We start from the raw sequence: 20,054 nt of genomic DNA on the forward strand, positions 1-20,054 counted from the left end.
GGGTCTTCAAGTCTTGGCAATATCCTTGTTCATTTTCTCTGCATTCTTTCAAGCTTATTTCAAATAAAGGATAGCTTTTCACATTTGAAAAGTTGGGTAATGGTTTACAGGGATCAGTTGTAGGATCACCGTCAGTTACAGTTTAGCAATGATGATTTATACTCTGGAATATTTGTGATTAATATCAGTTAGGGGAGGAGGGGATGATTGTATAATGAGGAATATAGCAACAAATTACAGAATATATCAATAGACTTCCAGAATTGCCGTATGATGGGCAAATTAAGCTCAACATAACTAAATCGGAGGTGGTATATTTTGGTTTGAAGAATACTAGGTAATTTGCTTTCATCCTTGCTGGTCCTTATCCACCGCACTTGCCAACCCAACCTCCACAGATGTACAGTACTTTGTTGCATATCTATCTCATTGGCCTACGAACGTGGAGTGGAGTCCAAGACTAGTGAATAGTTTTGATTCCTTTAAGAAAAGGCGGGACCTGCAGATGTGTCAGAATGGAATACAATAAAGTGTTATGCTGTTTCAAGAGTGCTTTCAAGAGCAAAGAAACAATTCTGAGCAGGGTTGGATGCAACATCGGGTGCATGTCAACGCTGGCAGGGTTTGCAGGATATTGTTTCCTACAGAGAAATAACATGATGAATAACAGGGAGGCTTCACTACCATACGAGCTCAGTGCCTTCTACTATGCCCGCTTTGAAAGAGAGCATAACTACACCTGTGAAGATTCCTGCTGCACCTGGTGACCCTGTGATCTCTGCCTTGAGGCTGAGGTCAGACTCTCTTTCAAGGTGGCAGGCCCCGTTGGAGTTCCTGGTAAGGCTCTGAAAACTTATGCCAATCAACTGGCAGGAGTATTCAAGGACATTTTCAACCTCTCACTGCTATATCTACTTCAAAAGAGCAACAATTATACCATTCCCAAATGAGTAGTGTGAGCTGCCTTAATGACTATTGTCTAGTAGCACTCTCATCTACAGTGATGAATTGCTTTGAGAGGTCAGTCATGCCTAGAATCAACTCCTGCCTAAGCAAGGACCTGGATCCACTGCAATTTGCCAATTTCACAGTAGGTCTACCGAAGAAACAATCTTAATGAATCTTCACACAGCCCTAGATCACCTAGACAATACAAAGACCTACATCAGGATGCTGTTGGTTGACTATAGCTCAGTGTTTACATCATCATTCTCATAGCCCTGATTGATAAGCTACAGAACCTGGGTCTCTGTGCCTCTCTCTGCAATTAGATCCTCCACTTCCTAAGTGGAAGACCACAATCTGTGTAGATTGGTAATAATATCTCTTCCTTGCTGATGATGAACACTGGCTAACCTCAGGGATGCGTGCATAGCCTAGTGTTCTACTCCCTCTATGCCCATGACTGTGTGGCTAGGTATAGCTCAAATGCCATCTATAAATTTGCTGATGATGATACAACCATTGTTGGTAGAATCTCAGACAGGGCGTACAGGAGCGAGGGATACCAGCCAGTTGAGTGGTGTCGCAGCAACAACCTTGCACAATGTCAGTAGACCAAAGAACTGATTGTGGACTTCGGGAAGGGTAAAATGAGGGAACACAAACCAATCCTCATAGGGGGATCAGAAGTGGAGACTGTGAGAAATTTCATGTTCTTGGGTATCAAGATCTCTGAGGATCTAACCTGGTTCCAAAATATCGATGACGCTACAAAGAAGGCAAGGTGGTGGCTATATTATGTTAGGAGTTTGAGGAGATTTGGTTTGTCACCTAAAACTCTCGAAAATTTGGACAGATGGACTGTGGAGAGCCTTGTGACAGGCTGCATCACTGTCTGGCATGGGAGTGGGGGTGTGGCTACTGCACAAGATAGAAAGAAGCTGCAGAAAGTTGTAAAATTAGTGAGGTCCATCTTGGGTACTAGTCACCGTAGTATCCAAGACATCTTCAAGGAACGGTGTCTCAGAAAGGCGGCGTATGTTATTAAGGACTCCCATCATCCAGGACATGCCGGCTTCTAATTGTTACCGTCAGGAAGGAGTAACAGAAGCCTGAAGGCACACACTCAGCGATTCAGGAACAGCTTCTTCCCCTCTGCCATCCATTTCCTAAATAGACATTGAAGCCATGAACACTACCTCATTTTTAAAAATATATTATTTCTGTTTTTGCACAATTTTATTTTAACTACTTAATATCATATATACTTACTGTAATTGACTTAATTTTTTTTCTGTATTATCATGTATTGCATTGTACTGCTGCCACTAAGTTAACAAATTTCATGATATATGCCGGTGATATTAATCCTGATTCTGCTAGAATTACTTGAAAGAGGAGATGAATGGATCATAAAAGCTAGCTTGATTTTGTTGGGCTGAATAGTCTGTTCCTCTCCTGTGTATTTGGATGACCTTGCAATTTGTTTTCTAAATAGAATAGTGCAATTTATGCAGCATCTTGTATTCCAATGAGCTATTTATAATGTTCCATTTTAAATGTTTGCTTTCAGCCCTCATGAAGCAATGGTAGTTTAAGTACATTCAATGGGATGAATGATATGGAAAAGATCATTATTATTGTTTTAGAATTTTTAACGTAATACTTCAGGAAAATATTACAGAAACTGGTTTGTGTTACACTTTGTGAATAATATAAATAGCTTCCTTAAATCTGTTAAAAGTATGTTCAAATTATTTGTATTTTTTCAACCTACATGCTTAAAATAGAATTTTTACAATAGTAACTTACTGTGGTTCCAGTCGCTGCCTTTATTAACACTCTCCTTCTCTATTTAGCATGTCAGATGTGATAAATTTCTGTGGTGTTTCCATGCAGGTACATGTGCCTCCATGCAAACTTGTGCTGCACCAGTAAGTCAATTTTGTTTTGTAAATAAAATATATTTGCTCCAGATTGTTAATTCTCTCCAAGTTATCGCTGTATTGTTCTGTGGGATCATGCCTATGGAGAATTACGTTTAACTTGGCTAAACTCACTTAATAAGTTTTAACTGAGGGATCTTTTATTATGTTTGTTCAAAGATGTTCGTCTTATTTTCACACTGAGCTGTTTTAATCCATTTTATTCCTGGATTTTTATTTGAATAATAAAAAGTAATGGGTTGAGCTATGCCTCTGTTTTATTTGAGTGATTAATCTTTTTGGGATAAAATTTAGTTAGTTTCACCTTTTGGAACAGACAAAGCAAACCATTTGAAATAGTTTGTCATCCTTCCTCTACATTGTTTAAACTTAATTACCATTTGGAAGCAATTGACTTAAAATTGTGTCCCATTATGACTGGTTTCTTTTCATTCTTGAATGTGGGTGAGGCAGGCAAGACTGTCATTTATTACTCATTCTTTGTAGCATGATAGCAGTGGGTTGCTTCAGTGTATTGATTTGAAAGAACCATGTAGGCAGTTGTGACCCACTTAAACACAAGACATTCTGAAGATGTTCGAAATTTTGAGGAGTACACAGAAAATGCTAGAGGAACTCTCTTAGTCAGTTATCGTCTATGGAGGAGAATAAACAGGGGTGAGATGTCCTTTCCTCCTTACCTGCCCATCATCTCCCTCCGGTTCCCTTCCCTTTCTTCCATGGTCCACTCTCCTCTGCTGGTAGATTCCTCCTTCAGTCCTTTACCTCTTCCACCTATCCCCTCCCAGCTTATTCCTTCAACCCCACCCCACTCACTGACCCACCTTCCATGTCACCTAGTTTCACTTATCACCTGCCAACTTGTACTACTTCCCTTTTCCTCACCACCTTATTCTAGCTTCTGACCCCTTTGTTTCCAATTCTAATAAAGGGTCTTGGCCAGAAATGGCAACTGTTTATTCCCCTCTGTAGCTGCTGCCTGACTTGCTGAGTTACTCCAGTATTTTGGACTGGAGTCATGTTTAATTTAGATTTAAGGACAGAAAGTTTTCCCTTAAAATACAAGAGCCTGTTGGATTCTTGCTGGTAAGTAATCCAGTTATTTCAGACACTCCTTCAGTTATCAGTTTTTAATTTTCTCAAAACTATCATGGTAGGATTTGAACTATTTTTTATAACTCAGGTCTCTACTAAAATTCTGTTAATATGAACACTGCATTGTTTCGGCAAGTACTTGCACTTTTTGGACAGCTTAGTTTTCCCAAGTATTTTTAGATTAATTTCAGATGTTAAAGTATGGATTCTCATGATACTAAATAATGAATAAAATTATCCTTCTCCTCCTCCCCTCAAAAATAATCCGTGAAATACTTATTACATTTTTTAAAATGTCCATAATGGAGAAATAAATGTAGACGCCCTCTGATTGTTGTGTGGTTGGAATAGTTGATCGCAGGGATGAGCAAAAACAACTCCTCTCAGGAGATCATTAAGCAATTTGCACTGAACTGAAACTTCCTTTCATGTTTGTTCAAGCACATGATCTTTAATCCAGCAAATGAATTCATATTGCATATTTTGATAATCGTTTGTTTAGATTTTGTTAAGTAATCATACATTAATAAGTTCTAACATTCATTGAGATATTGCATTTTTAAGATTCCAAGGAAGCTGCTGCTGTCTTCAGGAGTGGGGTTGTTTTACCTAACTATTAAACACATTGCAGTAATTAGTCTTTTAGACCGAGAATGAAATACTGAAAATGTATTTATTGGGTTAATTATAGATGGAGAGATGATTGGAGGCTGCAGTGCTCATTAACAACTGATCAACGAATTACTAAAACAAAATAAGTCTTTATTTTATTTAAATTTTATACCTCCATGCCATCAAAGCGTAGAAGGCTCTTCAATAAGTGCTTCTGTGAATTGTAGTTACTGTAGATTGTAGTTTTTGTGTAAATTGTAAAATGTTTCAGTCTGTTGCATCAGTAGGAAGATTGTAGGTAGATCGTTTTGTAGGATCACCAGTGTTCACTAAATAACGATGAATGTGACATTTTTAAAATTTCCACTCCCCCCAATTTGGTTACTGAGACTGTTAATTTCTGTGGAATTAACTTTTCAGTCTTGAATGACCAAACTCTTGAACCATACTAAAATGCTAAGTAATATTCAGTCTATTTATCCTACCCCTGCATTCTTGAGTATTTTAGGCTGCTGTGTGATTCTTTTGAGAGGTGTGGTGTGATGGGTGTCAGGGACAAGTGCCTCCACAATCATGTGCTTTGGCTTTGTAGGTTTATTTCTATGGTAACTGTGTGCGTTTCGCAGGGACTTAGTCATTTGGTATGAGCTGTGGCCAGTCTATTTCCCAGGTTAATACAGTAATCCAGCCTGTGCAATATTAGAATTCTATGTACCAAGATATTGGTGTGTCTAAATATTTGGCAAAAAAAAAGCACTCGAACAGTAACCATGAAGGATTTTTGTATTGACCAAGGAAAAATTATTCCTATTGTAATGTGCATTATTCTGTTTGAAATAAACCGCATTTCTACTTTATTTGTATTGTATTTGATTGGCATAGCAATATACTAAGCAAACTATCGTCTTGTGTCCCAGTTTTCTAACAAAGTATTTTTTTCTCTGCTGGTAGTACAAAAATTTCATTTATTTCCTTCTGTCTGTTCCATCTCCATGTTATTATTCAGTAGCCTTTACCATCCCTTTAGCCAGTAGAATAACCTGCTATCCCTCCTATTACATACTTCCCTTTTATTCTTTTCCTGTAATTCTCAGCAAATTAGAATAAATTTCCTCCCAGCTTTCCACTTCAGATGAAAGGTCATTATCTCTGTGTTCTCTCCCTTGATCTGCTGTATTACCCGAGTATTTCCAGCATTGTTTTTAAGTATCATGGAATTGATCGACTGTGGGCTTTAAAATCAACTTGTCTGTATTCTCAAGTGTTTCATGGTGGTGCTTTCTGCGAACACAAAAATAAGGGCTTAATATTCCAGTTTAGTCACTAATTTTAGATGAAAATTAGTATAATCAAATAAAACAGCTAATATTTCTTTTGGTTGATAAAACTAAAAGATTAAGTTACAGGATGTGAATTTTGGCTTTTTTTGTAAGTCACTTTAAAAGTGGAAAATACAGTGCCTATAAAAAATATTCACCCCCTTGAAAGTTTTCATGTTTTATTGCTTTACATCATTGAATCTCAGTGGATTTAGTTTGGCTTTTTGACACTGATCAACAGAACAGACTCTCATGTCAAAGTGAAAACAAATTTCTACAAATTGGTCTAAATTTATTACAATTATTGAACACAAAATGATTGATTGCTAATTACTCAAACCTTCAAGCCAATATTTAGGAGAGGCAGCTCTGGTAGCAGTACACCCTTGAGTCTGTGTGGATAAGTCTCGATCAGTTTTGCACATCTGGACACTAACTTTTCCTCATTTTTTTTTTCTTTACAAAACTGCTCAAGTACTGTCAGATTGCATGGGGATCGAGAGTGAACAGCCATTTTCAAGTCCAGCCACAAATTGTTAATTGGATTAAGGTCTGGACTCTGACTTGGCCATTCCAGGACATTAACATTGTTGTTTTTAAGTTATTCCTGTGAACCTTTAAATCTGCTAATTAAACTTGCTGACGATACTACACTGACAGGCCTAATCTCAAATAATAATGAGGCAGCCTACAGAGAAGAAGTCATCACCCTGACACACCGGTGCCAAGAAAACAGCCTCTCCCTCAATGTCGCAAAAACAAAGGAGCCGTTTGTGGACTACAGGGGGAATGGAGACGGGTAGATTGGAGCTGTGGGTGGCGACACAGTCATGGGTATACAGAGAGTAAATGGAGATCACTAGTGTACAATCAAGGTGTTTCTGTTGATTGTTGTAAAAATACACCTGTATCTGAAAGGTTCAACTGCTGGTGAGTCAGTATCCTCACAAAAACTACACCATGAAGTCAAAAGAACACTCCAAGAAACTCTGAAAAAAGGTTTTTGAAAAGCACAGACCATAGCCCCTGTTGACATCAATGGATCTGGGGTTGGGATGGTTGAAGAAGTTTGGTATGGGCCTCAAAATCCTAAGAATTTAGGATTCTGCAGAGTGGTGCGGACAGCCCAGTGCATCTGCAGATGTGAACTTCCCACTATTCAGGACATTTACAAAGACAGGTTGTAGAAAGGGCTCAGGGATCATTGGGGACCTGAAGAACCCTATCCACAAACTGTTCCAGCTGCTACCATCCAGGAAACGGTACCGCAGCATAAAAGCTAGGACCAACAGGCTCTGGGACAGCATCTTCCACCAGGCCATCATACTGCTTAATTCATGCTGATACAACTGTATTTCTATGTTATATTGTTGTACATACTATTTATTATAAAATTACTATAAATTGCACATTGCACATTTAGACGGAGACATAACTTCAAGATTCTTACCCCTCATTTATATGAAGGATATAAGTAATAAAATCAATTCAATTCAATTAATTATGTGACTTCTTAAACCAATTGGCTGCACCAGTGATGATTTGGTGTGTCATATTAAAGAGGATGAATCTTTATGCAATCAATTATTTTATGCTTTATGTTTGTAATTAATTTAGATAATTTTGTAGAGATCTGTTTTCACTTTGATACGAAAGAGTCTTTTTCTGTTGATCAGTCAAATAAAGCCAAATTAAATTCACAGTGATTCAATGTTGTAAAACAACAAAACATGAAAACTTCCAGTAGGGTGAATACTTGTTACTGGCACTGTATGTGTGCCAACCAGATTTGCAGTACACCGAATGAATGTGTTTTCCCAATATTTACTCATTTAAGTGTGGCTTATAGCATTAAATCATGTTTATGCTCCTTTTGGTGCTTTGTTTACCAATGAGATGGGTGAAAATCTAGGACTGGTGTCAAATAATCACTCATCAGGGATTTGTGCAGAGTGCTTATTTTACTGTTCGATCCCATCACATATTAAGCTTATTGCTGAAAATCATCAGTAAATTGTACTTTTTAGTAATGTTACTACAGCACCTGCTAAAGCGTTAAATAACAAGTCATTTGAGAGAGAGAGAGATTATTATGAAAGAAGATATGGAATTATAAGAATTGTGATTTAGGCTTCTGGTTGCCGATGACATTGGTTGAGTTGATCTTTTGGCTTGTTAACGTTGATTTCACCCTTATGGGCAAAGCATTGCAGATTGGCTGAGATTTGAGTGTTGCATTCTGTGTGAGTACTAAGTGAAAGTATTTTAGTAAAAATTAAACATACAAACAGTATGCCATTCTGTAAGACCCTTTTAACAATCACATATCCTGAGGCTCACAGTTGAAGAGGTATACGTGGTGCTATTTGCTGTCAACCTGAGTGGGAAAGATACAGAAGTTCTTGATTAGCATTATTTTTAAAATGGTGTCAAGTGTGACCACACCAATGCTGTAGTCAAAAAATCTTAAAATATACAGTGAAACAGGAGTTTGACTCATTGTGCAAGCAAACAACTTTGATCACTAGTCCATCAGGCACTGTGGTCAGAATAGAGCATACTGTAGGCATTGCAGAACAGGAATACTATGGATTTTGTGGGTTTATTTCTTGAGCAGACGATCAAAACTATCTGTACCAAAGACCTTACTCAACTAGGTGTGAGAGGTGCCCTCCCAGTCAAACATAATATCCCCAATATATGCTTCCCTCAGGACAACTGTGTTGGAGATGAAATAGTCACCCACCTCTTAGCAAACTGGATTTTCTTAAATGGTGTGGAGACAGGTGCAAAAGTACATTCCTCTTTTCATCCATGGTATCTGCGCAACAGAGGACTCCGATCTGTGGACTATTCTTGGGGTGGGGGGGGCAATAAATGGGAACACATCAAAGTCAAGTGCTGCTGGAAGGTCATCAACTCAGTGAAGGATACCTTTGGTGTGCCCAAAACTTAACTGTTCTTCCAGCACAGTGAGATGCCTGCAAAAGAATGCTGCAGACTGGCACAGACCAGCCTGCAGGAGTACGTACTGAGGCATGCACTGAAGCTTGCTGCTGCTAATGTAAAGGTTCTGTGAGGAAGGACCACAGTATTGGCTCATTTCACTACACATATGGAAGAAAGAAGTTCGTTGGTGAAGCCCCCCCCCACCATCAATGAAAAGGGTAAGATCTTAAGAAAACCATGTGAGTGACAATGGTGCTCTATTTGTGTGTGTTGTCTAAAGTTTATACTACTAAAAGTGACAACCATTTTCATTGTTTCTTCCTTTGCATATACTGTATATTTTTTATGAAGTCTACTTTTGAAATTAAAATAATTGTGCTTGGCTTGGTCTTTGAAATAGTTTTTCAGGTACAGGTTTTCCCCTGCCATCCGAAGGTAGACCGTCCCTGTGAAACAGTTTGTAAGCCAGAATGTCGTAAAGTGAAGAAGCAATTAGCATTTATTTATATGGGAAAAATTTGTGAGCGTTCGCAGACCCAAAAAATAACCTACCAAATCATGCCAAATTACACATAAAACCTAAAATAACAGTTACATAAAGTAAAAACAGGAATGATGTGATAAATACACAACCTATATAAAGTAGAAATACTTTTCTACAATCGTTGCCGCACTGTTCTCCGTAGCGAAAATCTCGCACAAGCACTCTCGGCAGAAACACAGCGCAAGCACTCTTGGCAGAAACAGGGCGCAAGTGCTCTCGGCAGAAACACCCTCTCCAGTAACCTTTAAGCTGTGAATCTGCCAAATCATACCAAATAGCACATAAGAATACACAGCCTATAAAAAGTAGAAATAATGTATGTACAGTGTAGTGTCAGTTACGGGAATTGGGAAGACAGTGCCGAGCACACTGATGATGGTGTGTTAGGCTGAGTTGTCGGAGGTGGGGGTGGTGCAGTGGTCCCCAACCTCCGGGCAGCGAACTGATACCGATCGGCGGAGAATGCAGCGGTAGCCGGGACGCACCCAGCACATCTTTAAGAAAAAAGCCGAAATAAACAAGCTAATTAATTAGGTGCTGCCTGGCACGTGATTAATTAGCTTGTTTATTTCGGCTTTTTTCTTAAAGATGTGCTGGGTGCGTCCCGGCTACCACTGCATTCGCCGCGCAATGTATCGGTCTGCGGCCCGGAGGTTGGGACCACTGGGGTGTCATTTCATCGTCGTCTGTTTCCATCAGGGCAGGCAGATCATCTTCTTCTATCTCGAAACGCTTAATTATGTTTAGTTTTACACTAAGTGTAACACCCTTACGAGCTCTTTCAGGCTTTTCCAATACCTTGGAACTCATCTTGCTAACGACTGCTCACAGGCACATGTTTAAGCAATGCCAGCTAGAATGCGGTTCCGGGGAGGAACTCGGCTGCTCGGGGTGAGTGATACCTTTTTTCGTAATGGTGAAAACACCTTCTGTTAGTGAAAACAGGTAACTAATGTAGGTCTTCCGTAACAGCGAGGTTTTGTAAAGCGAACGTTCGAAAAGTGGTGGACACCTGTAACGCTTTTTAAAGATTATCTGTCAACACAACAATTTCTCTCCCCCAGTTTGAGTATATCAAATTTCCTGAATTGTGGAAAGAGATTTCTGATAGGTGTTTGGACATTTCTCACATTGTGGGTGGAATATAAATGCATAAGGTATACTGCCAGATGACCATAGCAGATCAGGCAGCATCTGTAGAGGGAAATGGGCAGTCAACATTTCGGGTTGAGATCCTTCACCTGAATATAAATGTATGTTGTTGTTGAAGCAATAACCTTCTGAGATTATAACATACTCCTTAGTGACCCCATTTTAAAAAGACAAGGCACCAAAGAAATCGAGATACCAGTTAGTTAATAAATTCTTTTGAGTTATACATATTATTTTACAGAAAGGGCTTAATTTTGCTGCTTGTATTTTCAACTAGGTACCAGAGTTGGATTTGGTGAATCCAGCAGAAGGAGAATCACAGTTAATGTTTGTACTGCTAATCCTTTCCACTTATCTCAGTTATAAGAAACTAATGAACTTGCATTTCTATAAGTACTCTGTTGTGTCTGCATTTTAGTAAATTAAGATTTTATTTTACTGTAATTAGATTTCAAGTTGGGTCATGAAGGTGGATCAATTTGAGCTGTTTCTGCATTTATTTTCAGACTCCACTACATTTGTCTTACAACAAGCTGCACCTATGGGTTCTGTTCTGTCATTTTCCCTGCCACTTTGGCTTGTGCATAATTTTAAAGCACAATGTTTGTGGCAATTTTCTGCCTTGAACCATAGTTGTGAAGCATAATGCAAGTATACAGTGTTGCAGTAAGCACTCAGCTCACATTGGAACAACACTACGCATAGAAGATCTGTTTTAAAAACAGCATTTAGATGTTTGTTTTATAGTTTGCAGGTGAGAACTGTAACCACCGAAGCAGCATAAAGGTCATTGAAATAATCAGTAATTTATTTTGCTAGTTGGAGAAACATGGAGCAGAACAATAAGCCTTTTGTTGTTTTTCAATATTGCCCTGGAATATTTATTGGGTACACTTGAAGTGGAGGTTGATAGTTTCTTGATTAGTAAGGGCATCAAAGGTTACGGTGAGAAGGCAGGAGAATGGGTTGAGTGGGATAATAAATGAGCCATGATGGAATGGCAGAACAGACTCGATGGGCCAAATGGTCTAATTCTGTTCCTGTGTCTTCTGGTGTTATGGTGTTGTGTTTCTTCTTGGACAGTCCCAGAGGATCAAGGGTGACTTGCTTCCACTCTGGTTTTGCGGTCTTGAATGAGACTAATGTAGGAATGATGGACTCTTTGTGCTGAAGGGGTTGGCAGATGGCTAAGTTCTGAGGCAGTACATGGTCTCCAGGCATGCACGGGGTTCTGTGCTCCTGATGCATGATATCGAGACTTTTAAACCCTCTGAATGCTCCTTTACTTTGAGTGGTCATGATTCAGAGGTCCCCAGGAATCAGAGATGTTGCATGTCTTCACAGAAAATTTGAGAATATCCTTGAATCTTATTTCATTTGGCCTTGTAATTTCCCTTGAATAGAGTCAGTTAGTCTTAGGAGTCTTATGTATGCAAATATCATTGCCAGCCTAGTGTAGCTGACTGAAATAAACTAGGGTCTCAATACTGAGAAGGTTTACCTAAGAAAGGTCCCAGAGGTTGATTAGCCTCTCCTTCAGTAGATCTGGAGGATTTTGTGGGGTCACTAAAGGTGGTATTTTTCAGAGCCTGAAGATATTTCTATGCGTAACTGTGATATCTGTCAATATTGTAGCCAAGAATTAGTTGTTGGGGACAGCACTGGGAGTTAGTGGTCAGGTTAGGGTTTAAGGGCAGGTTATGGGGGGAGTTAGAGGTCAAGAGCAATAAATGTCTGGGTATGAGTTGAAGTCCAGGTTGGTGCACTCTGCAGTCGAATGTTAACAATAGTGAAGGTTGAGTTGGTAGGTACTGTGAAGACCAAAAATGGCTGGAACAGATGCCAGATGGTAAAGAGGCCTACTACTATTGCATCGACTCAGGCCTAGGGGGCTGGCGTCGGGTATGATGACAGACTCTCCACTTCTCCCTCTCCCTCATTGGTGTGTTCAGTTCATCTGCATTAGCTGCACCACTGTCTTCTGGGAGCGTATTGACCATAGTCTTGGGAGGGTGCCCAGGGTTCATCCTCCTGTGCTTAGGCTCCCATATGATGACTAGGCTGGCAGGTAGCTGAGGGTGGTGTAGACAGCGCCCCGCTAGTTGCAGTCTTCTTGCCTCGATTTTAGTGGTGAACATTGGTAGGTCGTCACAGAGCTCGATGTTCGTCATGTGCTGTTGCCAACTCACGTCAAGAGCCACCCGGAGCATTCGTGTACAGCAACCATCTAGAGACTTCTGCATAGCCTTGAGTGTCCATGTCTCATATCCGTACTCTATAACTGCTATGAAGATTCTCTTTTTAAGCCCTCTGGTCAGGTTCGACTTCCAAATTTCTTTCATGTCATTCATAGCCCTCCATGCCTGTGTCTTCCGTATCTTTATATCCTTCTCCAAACTCATCGTTGTTGACCCTAAGTACTTGAAGCCATATACTGGAGTATAGAAACAGATTGGTTTGCATTTACATGTTTGTATTCAAGCTCAGTCCTTTTCAGAAAAATTACAATCACCATTTTTTAGAAAATTAACACAAGTGAAACGTATTAAATAACCATAGAGTGAGTGGAAAAGAATAAACACAATTTCATTCATACTATCCCTAGGGATCTTCTGTGCTGTACCTTATAGGAAGGATAATTTTTGTTTCAACGTAAATAACTGCATAACACAGGGAACCTGTAATTATCAGTTGACTGATGAGAAAATTGTTTCAGAGGGATAGAAACATGTTTTTAATCCCAGGATTACTTGGTCTGACTTTGTTTTAAAATATAATTTTTTCTTGAAGAAAGTTAGGCCCAAGGTGTTGTTGTGGCTTGTCTGAAAGCTGGCAAAGCAGATTTACTGTAGTTGGGTGAATTTTAAATTTTACTGTTTATTATTGCAATAGTACTTCAAAACAAAGTTGGTAATATGATTAAAGATCAGTTTCTGAAATTTAAAGGTAAATTACTTAATTAAAAATAACTAAGTGTTTTCATCTTATAATGCAGGGATCAGCAACCTTTTTGCCTCTGTGGGCTGGATCGCGTATTAATGAGCGGACGGTGGGCCAGATAAATGCCATAAAAACTTGAAATATGGGAAATATCCACTTAAATACATCTAGTTATGTTTTGCCTCAAATTAATGAATAACACATGCTAGAAAATCATTTGTACTTAAGGTTGCCTACCCCTGTTATAATGGAATGTGGTTGAGATTTCTTTGAGTGTTTATTTCCAACTTTGGAATTTTCCTGTTAGTGAAATGAGAAATCAGGCACTAGCACTAAAATTTCAGTCAGTGTTCAGGTGATTGCATGAGATGAAAACAGAGGAGCTGCACATTGTTTAAGTAGCAAATTATGAGTAAAGCTATTTATTAACTGCATTCTCCTTTTGGTATCTTGTGTCTAGACAGTATTAATTTTCATCTCACCTTTCCATTCCATGACCTGTGGAACTCTGGTTCTATACTTCATTACTACTGCTTCCCGAGTCACACTGTAGAAGGTATTGGTGGTTTGGGGGGAAAATATCAGCATTTCACTTGGCAAACTGGAGAATGTAAATTTTGATTTATTTAATTTTTAATAATCTTTAATTTTTTTAATATGGTAATTACAGCTCTGTAGAGCACATATACAATTTGCTGCTCGGCTGTCAAAAAACTTTAGTTTGTTGATCTGTGCAATTTCATTACAACTGTGCAGCATATTGGTCTTGGAGTTGCATCGTAAATGGGATCCCAACACCAAGCACATCTTTCCCTGCCCCCCACGTTATCCTTAACACAGGGATCACTCCTTACACGACTCCTTTGTCCATTCGTTCCTCCCCACTGATCTCCCTCCTAGCACTTATCCTTGCAAACGGAATAAGTGCTATATTTGTGCTCGTACACCTCCTCTGTCACTGCCATTCAGAGCTCTAAACAATCTTTCCAGATGAGGCAACAGTTCACCTGTGAGTCTGTTGGGGTCATTTTCTGTATCCATTGCTCCTAGTGTGGCCTCCTGTTTGTCAGTAAGGCCTGACATAGATTGAGAGACAGCGGGATCTCCCAGCAGCCACCCATTTTAATTCCACTTCCCATTCCCATTCCGATATGTGAATTCATGGCCTCCTCTACTGTTGTGATGAGGCCACACTGAGGTTGGAGGAACAACACCTTATATTCCGTCTGGGTAGCCTCCAACCTAATGGCATGAACATCAACACAGAATAATCTGCAGATGCTGGGGTTAAAGCAACACTCACAACACGCTGGAGGAACTCAGCAGGTCAGGCAGCATCTGTGGAAAAGATCGGTCGTCGTTTTGGGCCGGAACCCTTCCTGGCGAAGGGTTCTGGCCCGAAACATTGACCGATCTTTTCCACGGATGCTGCCCGACCTACTGAGTTCCTCCAGCGTGTTGTGAGTGTTGGCATGAACATCGATTTCTCAAACTTATGGCAATGCCCTCTTCTCCCCTCCCCTCACCTTCACTTTTTCCCCCTCTTTCATCTTATCTCCTTGCCCAGCATCGTCTCCCTCAGGTGCTTATCCCCCTTTACTTTCTTCCATGGCCTTCTGTCCTTTTCTATCAAGACCACCCCCCTTCTCCAGGCCTGTATCTCCTTCACCAATTAACTTCCCAGCACTTTACTTCATCCCTCTGCTTTCAGCTTCACCTATCACCTTGTGTTTATCTCTCCCCTCCCCCCACCTTTAAAATCTATTCTTCAGCTTTTTTCCTCCAGTCCTGCTGAAGGGTGTCGGCCTGAAAAGTCAATTGTACTCTTTTCCATAGATGCATCTTGTCCTGCTGAGTTCCCCCAGCATTTTCTGTGTGTTGCTTGGATTTCCAGCCTCTGCAGATTTTCTCTTGTTTGTTATAAAATATACTACTCCTTTTATATAAGTATTTCCAAATGAGTATCCAACTATATTTTAAATAAAATAGTACATTTCCATTCCTGGCAAACTTTTCCCAAAAGTAAAGAATAATAATTCATTGAGGGCAATTTGGAAAATACTTCTAATAAGTCAATATCACCCAGGACCAGAATATGTTTAAGATGCAACTCCAAGACCAATATCCTGCACAGTTGAAATGAAATTGCACAGAATTATTTTGTGTGTGTTACTATATTTTCTAAATGAAGTTATCATCTTTCCTTCTGATTTAACTGTTTGCTTTATACTTCCACACACTTGAGGAAAAAGAAGGCAAAAAATGAGAAACTACATCATTACTCTGCCAGGCTAAAACCAAAACAAGCTAAAGTCCATTACCAGCGTGGCCAACAAGAGTGAAAGGGAGGATTTTGACCTCTGATGTTCTATTTGAAGCAAATGGCTAAATTTCTTGCCTCAGCCAATGAGTACCAAGGATTTAAACACGAGGAATTCTGCAGATGCTGGAAATTCAAGCAACACACATCAAAGTTGCTGGTGAACGCAGCAGGCCAGGCAGCATCTCTAGGAAGAGGTACAGTCGACGTTTCGGGCCGAGACCCTTCGTCGACGCTTGACTTGAAACGTCGACTGTACCTCTTCCTAGAGATGCTGCCTGGCCTGCTGCGTTCACCAGCAACTTTGATGTGAGTACCAAGAATTGTTGATTTTCTTTTTAAAAGGCAGTGAAAATTTTATCTTTATAGTATCTGGAAAAAGTCAAACTAAAATTGTAACAATTTCTTGAGATTTATCGTGCTTCATAGAGGCTGGAACTTGGGACTCAGAGGTTGGAGGAACGTCCCAAATGTTGACTGTATTTTTTTTTCCATAGATGCTACCTGGCCTGCTGAGTTCCTCCAGCATTTTATGTGTGTTGCTCAGATTTCCAGCATCTGCAGATTTTTGCTTGCTTGGGGACTGTCCCATTAATTGCTTCCAGTAATTGTTTTTAGTTCTGTGCAGAATCATTTTAGATCAAAAGTTAGATCTATACTGACCAGGAATTTGTGAGAAACTGGAGCAAAGAGACCAAACAATGTGATATTTGCAGATGGTTAAATATATAATACAACTAACTCCTTAATTTAGAAAACAGAAAGGGCTGCAATTTTCTCTCCCACTAGAACTGCAAAGATGGGTAAAACATGAAAAGATAATAAAATTGCATCTTTACAATGTTACTTGCTTTGACTAATTTAATTTATTGGATAATTTCCAAAAAATAATGATTGACTGTATGAAGAGTAACCTTCATGGTATTAGCCTGCTGCGTTCACAAGCAACTTTGATGTGTGTTGCTTGAATTTCCAGCGGCCTGCTGCGTTCACCAGCAACTTTGATGTGTGTTGCTTGAATTTCCAGCATCTGCAGAATTCCTGTTGTTTGGTATTAGCTGTGCCTGTTTTTTTAAACCAAGTGAAACATTGGGAAGGTGTGGAAGGTGTTACTGAACTAACAATGTAAGGAAGTTGAATTGTTGTAAAAATAATACAGTTGGTGCATTATGAATATAAATGATTGTTGAATTCTCTTCACCTGTCACTTTGTGGTTTTTGTGTTCATGATGCTTTGATGTTTGTGTCCCCTTTTGTTTTTGCAAGAGTCATCTGGTGTTGCCATAGTATCTGGCATTGCTATTGGTAAGCATGCATAGGTGTATTATTCTTGGTGTAACTGGTATCGTCAACTATTATAAATGATGACCTCACCATAGAGTGATTGCCATCTCTCTGCTCTAATGCCTGAGTCATTTGTGTTTAAGTGTTTAATTGTTTTCTGTGGAGGCTGACCTCCTTGCAGGAAGTGTGAGTAATACATTGTTTTTCATTTCATTGGATAATGAAGCACTATTGTTCCGGTAAAAATTTCAATGGGTTTTGAATTGTTCGTGTATTTTTGATTGATACGGGATACTTCACAGTAAGCACCGAAGAATGTAAGAAGTGTAACTGTATGCATTCATCTGTGGAATCTCCTGAAGCTAATCTCATTTAATCATTAAGCTTGGGCACAATCTAATTGTATTTTTCTCCTTTGTTTCCAGATTTTTGTCTGATAAGTGACAGCTGAACTGAACAATTTAGCAGAAGAACGAACCACTGGGTAAGAGGGAGACTGCTCAGCGTGTGCTTACAGAGCCCATGTAAGCTTCAAATACTTGATTAATGGTCGAGAAAAGGATTAAGTAATATTTTGGAGTTTCTGGCTGCTGATTCAAAACAGCGTGTTCATAGCCGTCTTATCAAGGAAGCTTAATCAAAAGCAGCATGCTGAACAACTAGGAAAACATGATGCAACAGTTAATGAACTGCTCTAGCAGAAGCTGACGTGTTCGCATTTTTCAGAGATCTCCGTGCTGCTTTACAATATTTGAAGAATTCTGCACTAAACTCTTGAGTTCAGTATAATTATGACTTCTCTTAGACTTTCAGTTACTGCTAAGTGATGGAAATCTGCACTTTAAGATTGTGAGTTAAATTCTGCTGATCGTGTTGTGAAAGGTTGGGCGCTTTTATGTGAGTCTAAAACATTGGAGCTGGATTCACGACTCAGATCAATTGCTTATGGAATTATACAGAAAGTTTCTAATACATTACTCCCAGACAAATTGAAGCTATTCTAGACACTATTTTAAGACATGTTGGAGCAAAAGGAAAAAGTACTTTGTACTGGTGTTTGGCTGCCGTCCTGCAATGGAATTTTGAGAAACGGGTACTTGTGGCCAGCCGCTTAATGACCATTCATGGGACCTCCTGATCGAAGTCAACTTTGTACTTTATAATCTGATGTGAGATGATCTGCCACACGTAGCAGCCGAGTGTGAAAGTTTTCAGCCAAGATGTCCTGGAGGAAGAATTATTTCACACCAAACAATAATCTGCAGGGGATGTTTATGCCCCGGAGCACAACTTCTATTGCAGCAAGTAAGGGACTAATGAATGAACCTGGGCAAAACAGCTGCTTTCTCAATAGTGCGTTACAAGTAAGTAGCTGTTATTGTGCATAACTAACACTGCAAGATAGATACATAATCAATTGATCACCTTTTTAGTTTTAATTTTTACTAGGTTAATTTATTTTTGTTATCACCTCTTTCACTATAAAAAATAAAGAATGACTTTTTCCTTCATGCATGTCAGACCTTTGCTATTATTGTACTATGTTCTTATACTTCATTATCCAAATATGTGCTCAGATACTTTGAGAAAATCCCAGTATAAAGGAAAATTCTTGTCTTAAAATTCAAATTGCAATTGCAACTAATGTGTTCACTTTTTAAGTCTTCTTGATTAAGCTTTGGTTTAAATTTTGGTTTTGATCATTCTCAGCCATCAATCTGAGCCTTGCATGTCCTCAGTGACTAAGTATTTGTGATCTTCAATGAAAGATAGCCAAAGTTCAAAGTGAATTTATTATCAAAGTACATACATATCACCATATATAACGCTGAGATTCATTTTCTTGTGGGCTTTCGCAATAAATATGAAGAAATACAATAAAATCAGTGAAAGACCACATAGAACAAGTTATCCCCTCTGGTTCAAAAGCCCAGTAATTGAGGGGTAATAACTGGTCCTGAATCTGGGGTGGTTTGGGTCCTGAGGGTCCTGTACCTCTTTCCTGATGGCAGCAGCGAGAAGAGAACATGGCCTAGATGGTGGGGATTCTTGATGATGGATGCTTGCGACAACACTCCATGTAGATGTGCTCATTGGTGGGGAGGGCTATACCTGTGCTGGACTGGGCTGTATCTACTACTTTGTGATAAATAACACTCTGAATAAAGGATATTTTTTCACATTACACTCCTAATTTGCTGACTCCTGAATGTTGACACCATTACCTATCCCAGAGGCAGCAGCTTATTCGTTTCAAGCGTACGGATACTTCTGATGTGTGATGTTCTCGCCCCACAGTCATCTTTTGGGTGGGAAGGGGTTTGGAACTCATTTTATGGTTGTGCTATCAAAATCAGATCTAAAGAAGGGTATACAAGAACAGCTACAAAAGGTACCAGAGTGAGAAGATGATACAGTTGGAACTATAGGAACACTCAACGTTGCTCAATTAAACCAAATAGCTTAAAGGAACCTGTAGTGGAAATCCATAAAATAATGTTGAATTTTTAACAAAGGATTGAAGTGCCATACATGAGGAATTCTGCAGATGCTGGAAATTCAAGCAACACACATCAATGTTGCTGGTGAATGCAGCAGGCCAGGCAGCATCTCTAGGAAGAGGTACAGTCGACGTTTCGGGCCAAGACCCTTCGTCAGGACTAACTGAAGGAAGAGCCAGTAAGAGATTTGAAAGGAGGAGGGGGAGATCCAAAATGATAGGAGACGACAGGAGGGGGAGGGATGGAGCCAAGAGCTGGACAGGTGATTGGCAAAAGGGATATGAGAGGATCATGGGACAGGAGGCCCAGGGAGAAGGAAAGGGGGTGGGGGGGAAACCCAGAGGATGGGCAACGGGTATAGTCAGAGGGATAGAGGGAGAAAAAGGAGAGAGAGAGAGAGAGAGAGAGAAAGAATGTGTGTATATAAATAAATAACGGATGGGGTACGAG

General features: G+C 39.6%; 1 protein-coding gene across 6 annotated transcripts in view; it reads left to right on the forward strand.

The window, feature by feature from the left end:
- The window catches only part of usp54a (ubiquitin specific peptidase 54a), a 150,555-nt gene that overhangs the window by 24,714 nt on the left and 105,787 nt on the right, over nucleotides 1-20,054 (forward strand). For 5 of the 6 annotated variants that reach the window (XM_072282586.1, XM_072282587.1, XM_072282582.1 and 2 more), the window contains one exon: nucleotides 17,529-18,467. In XM_072282586.1, coding sequence (XP_072138687.1) covers nucleotides 18,324-18,467 — 144 coding nt within the window. In that variant the 5' untranslated portion in view covers nucleotides 17,529-18,323. Of the gene's footprint in view, nucleotides 1-17,377; nucleotides 17,421-17,528; nucleotides 18,468-20,054 lie in introns of those variants that run through there. The other variant, XM_072282583.1, reaches the window with a different exon arrangement.

This window comes from Mobula birostris, chromosome 18 (assembly GCF_030028105.1).
Source record: "Mobula birostris isolate sMobBir1 chromosome 18, sMobBir1.hap1, whole genome shotgun sequence".
Classification (NCBI taxonomy): domain Eukaryota; kingdom Metazoa; phylum Chordata; class Chondrichthyes; order Myliobatiformes; family Myliobatidae; genus Mobula; species Mobula birostris.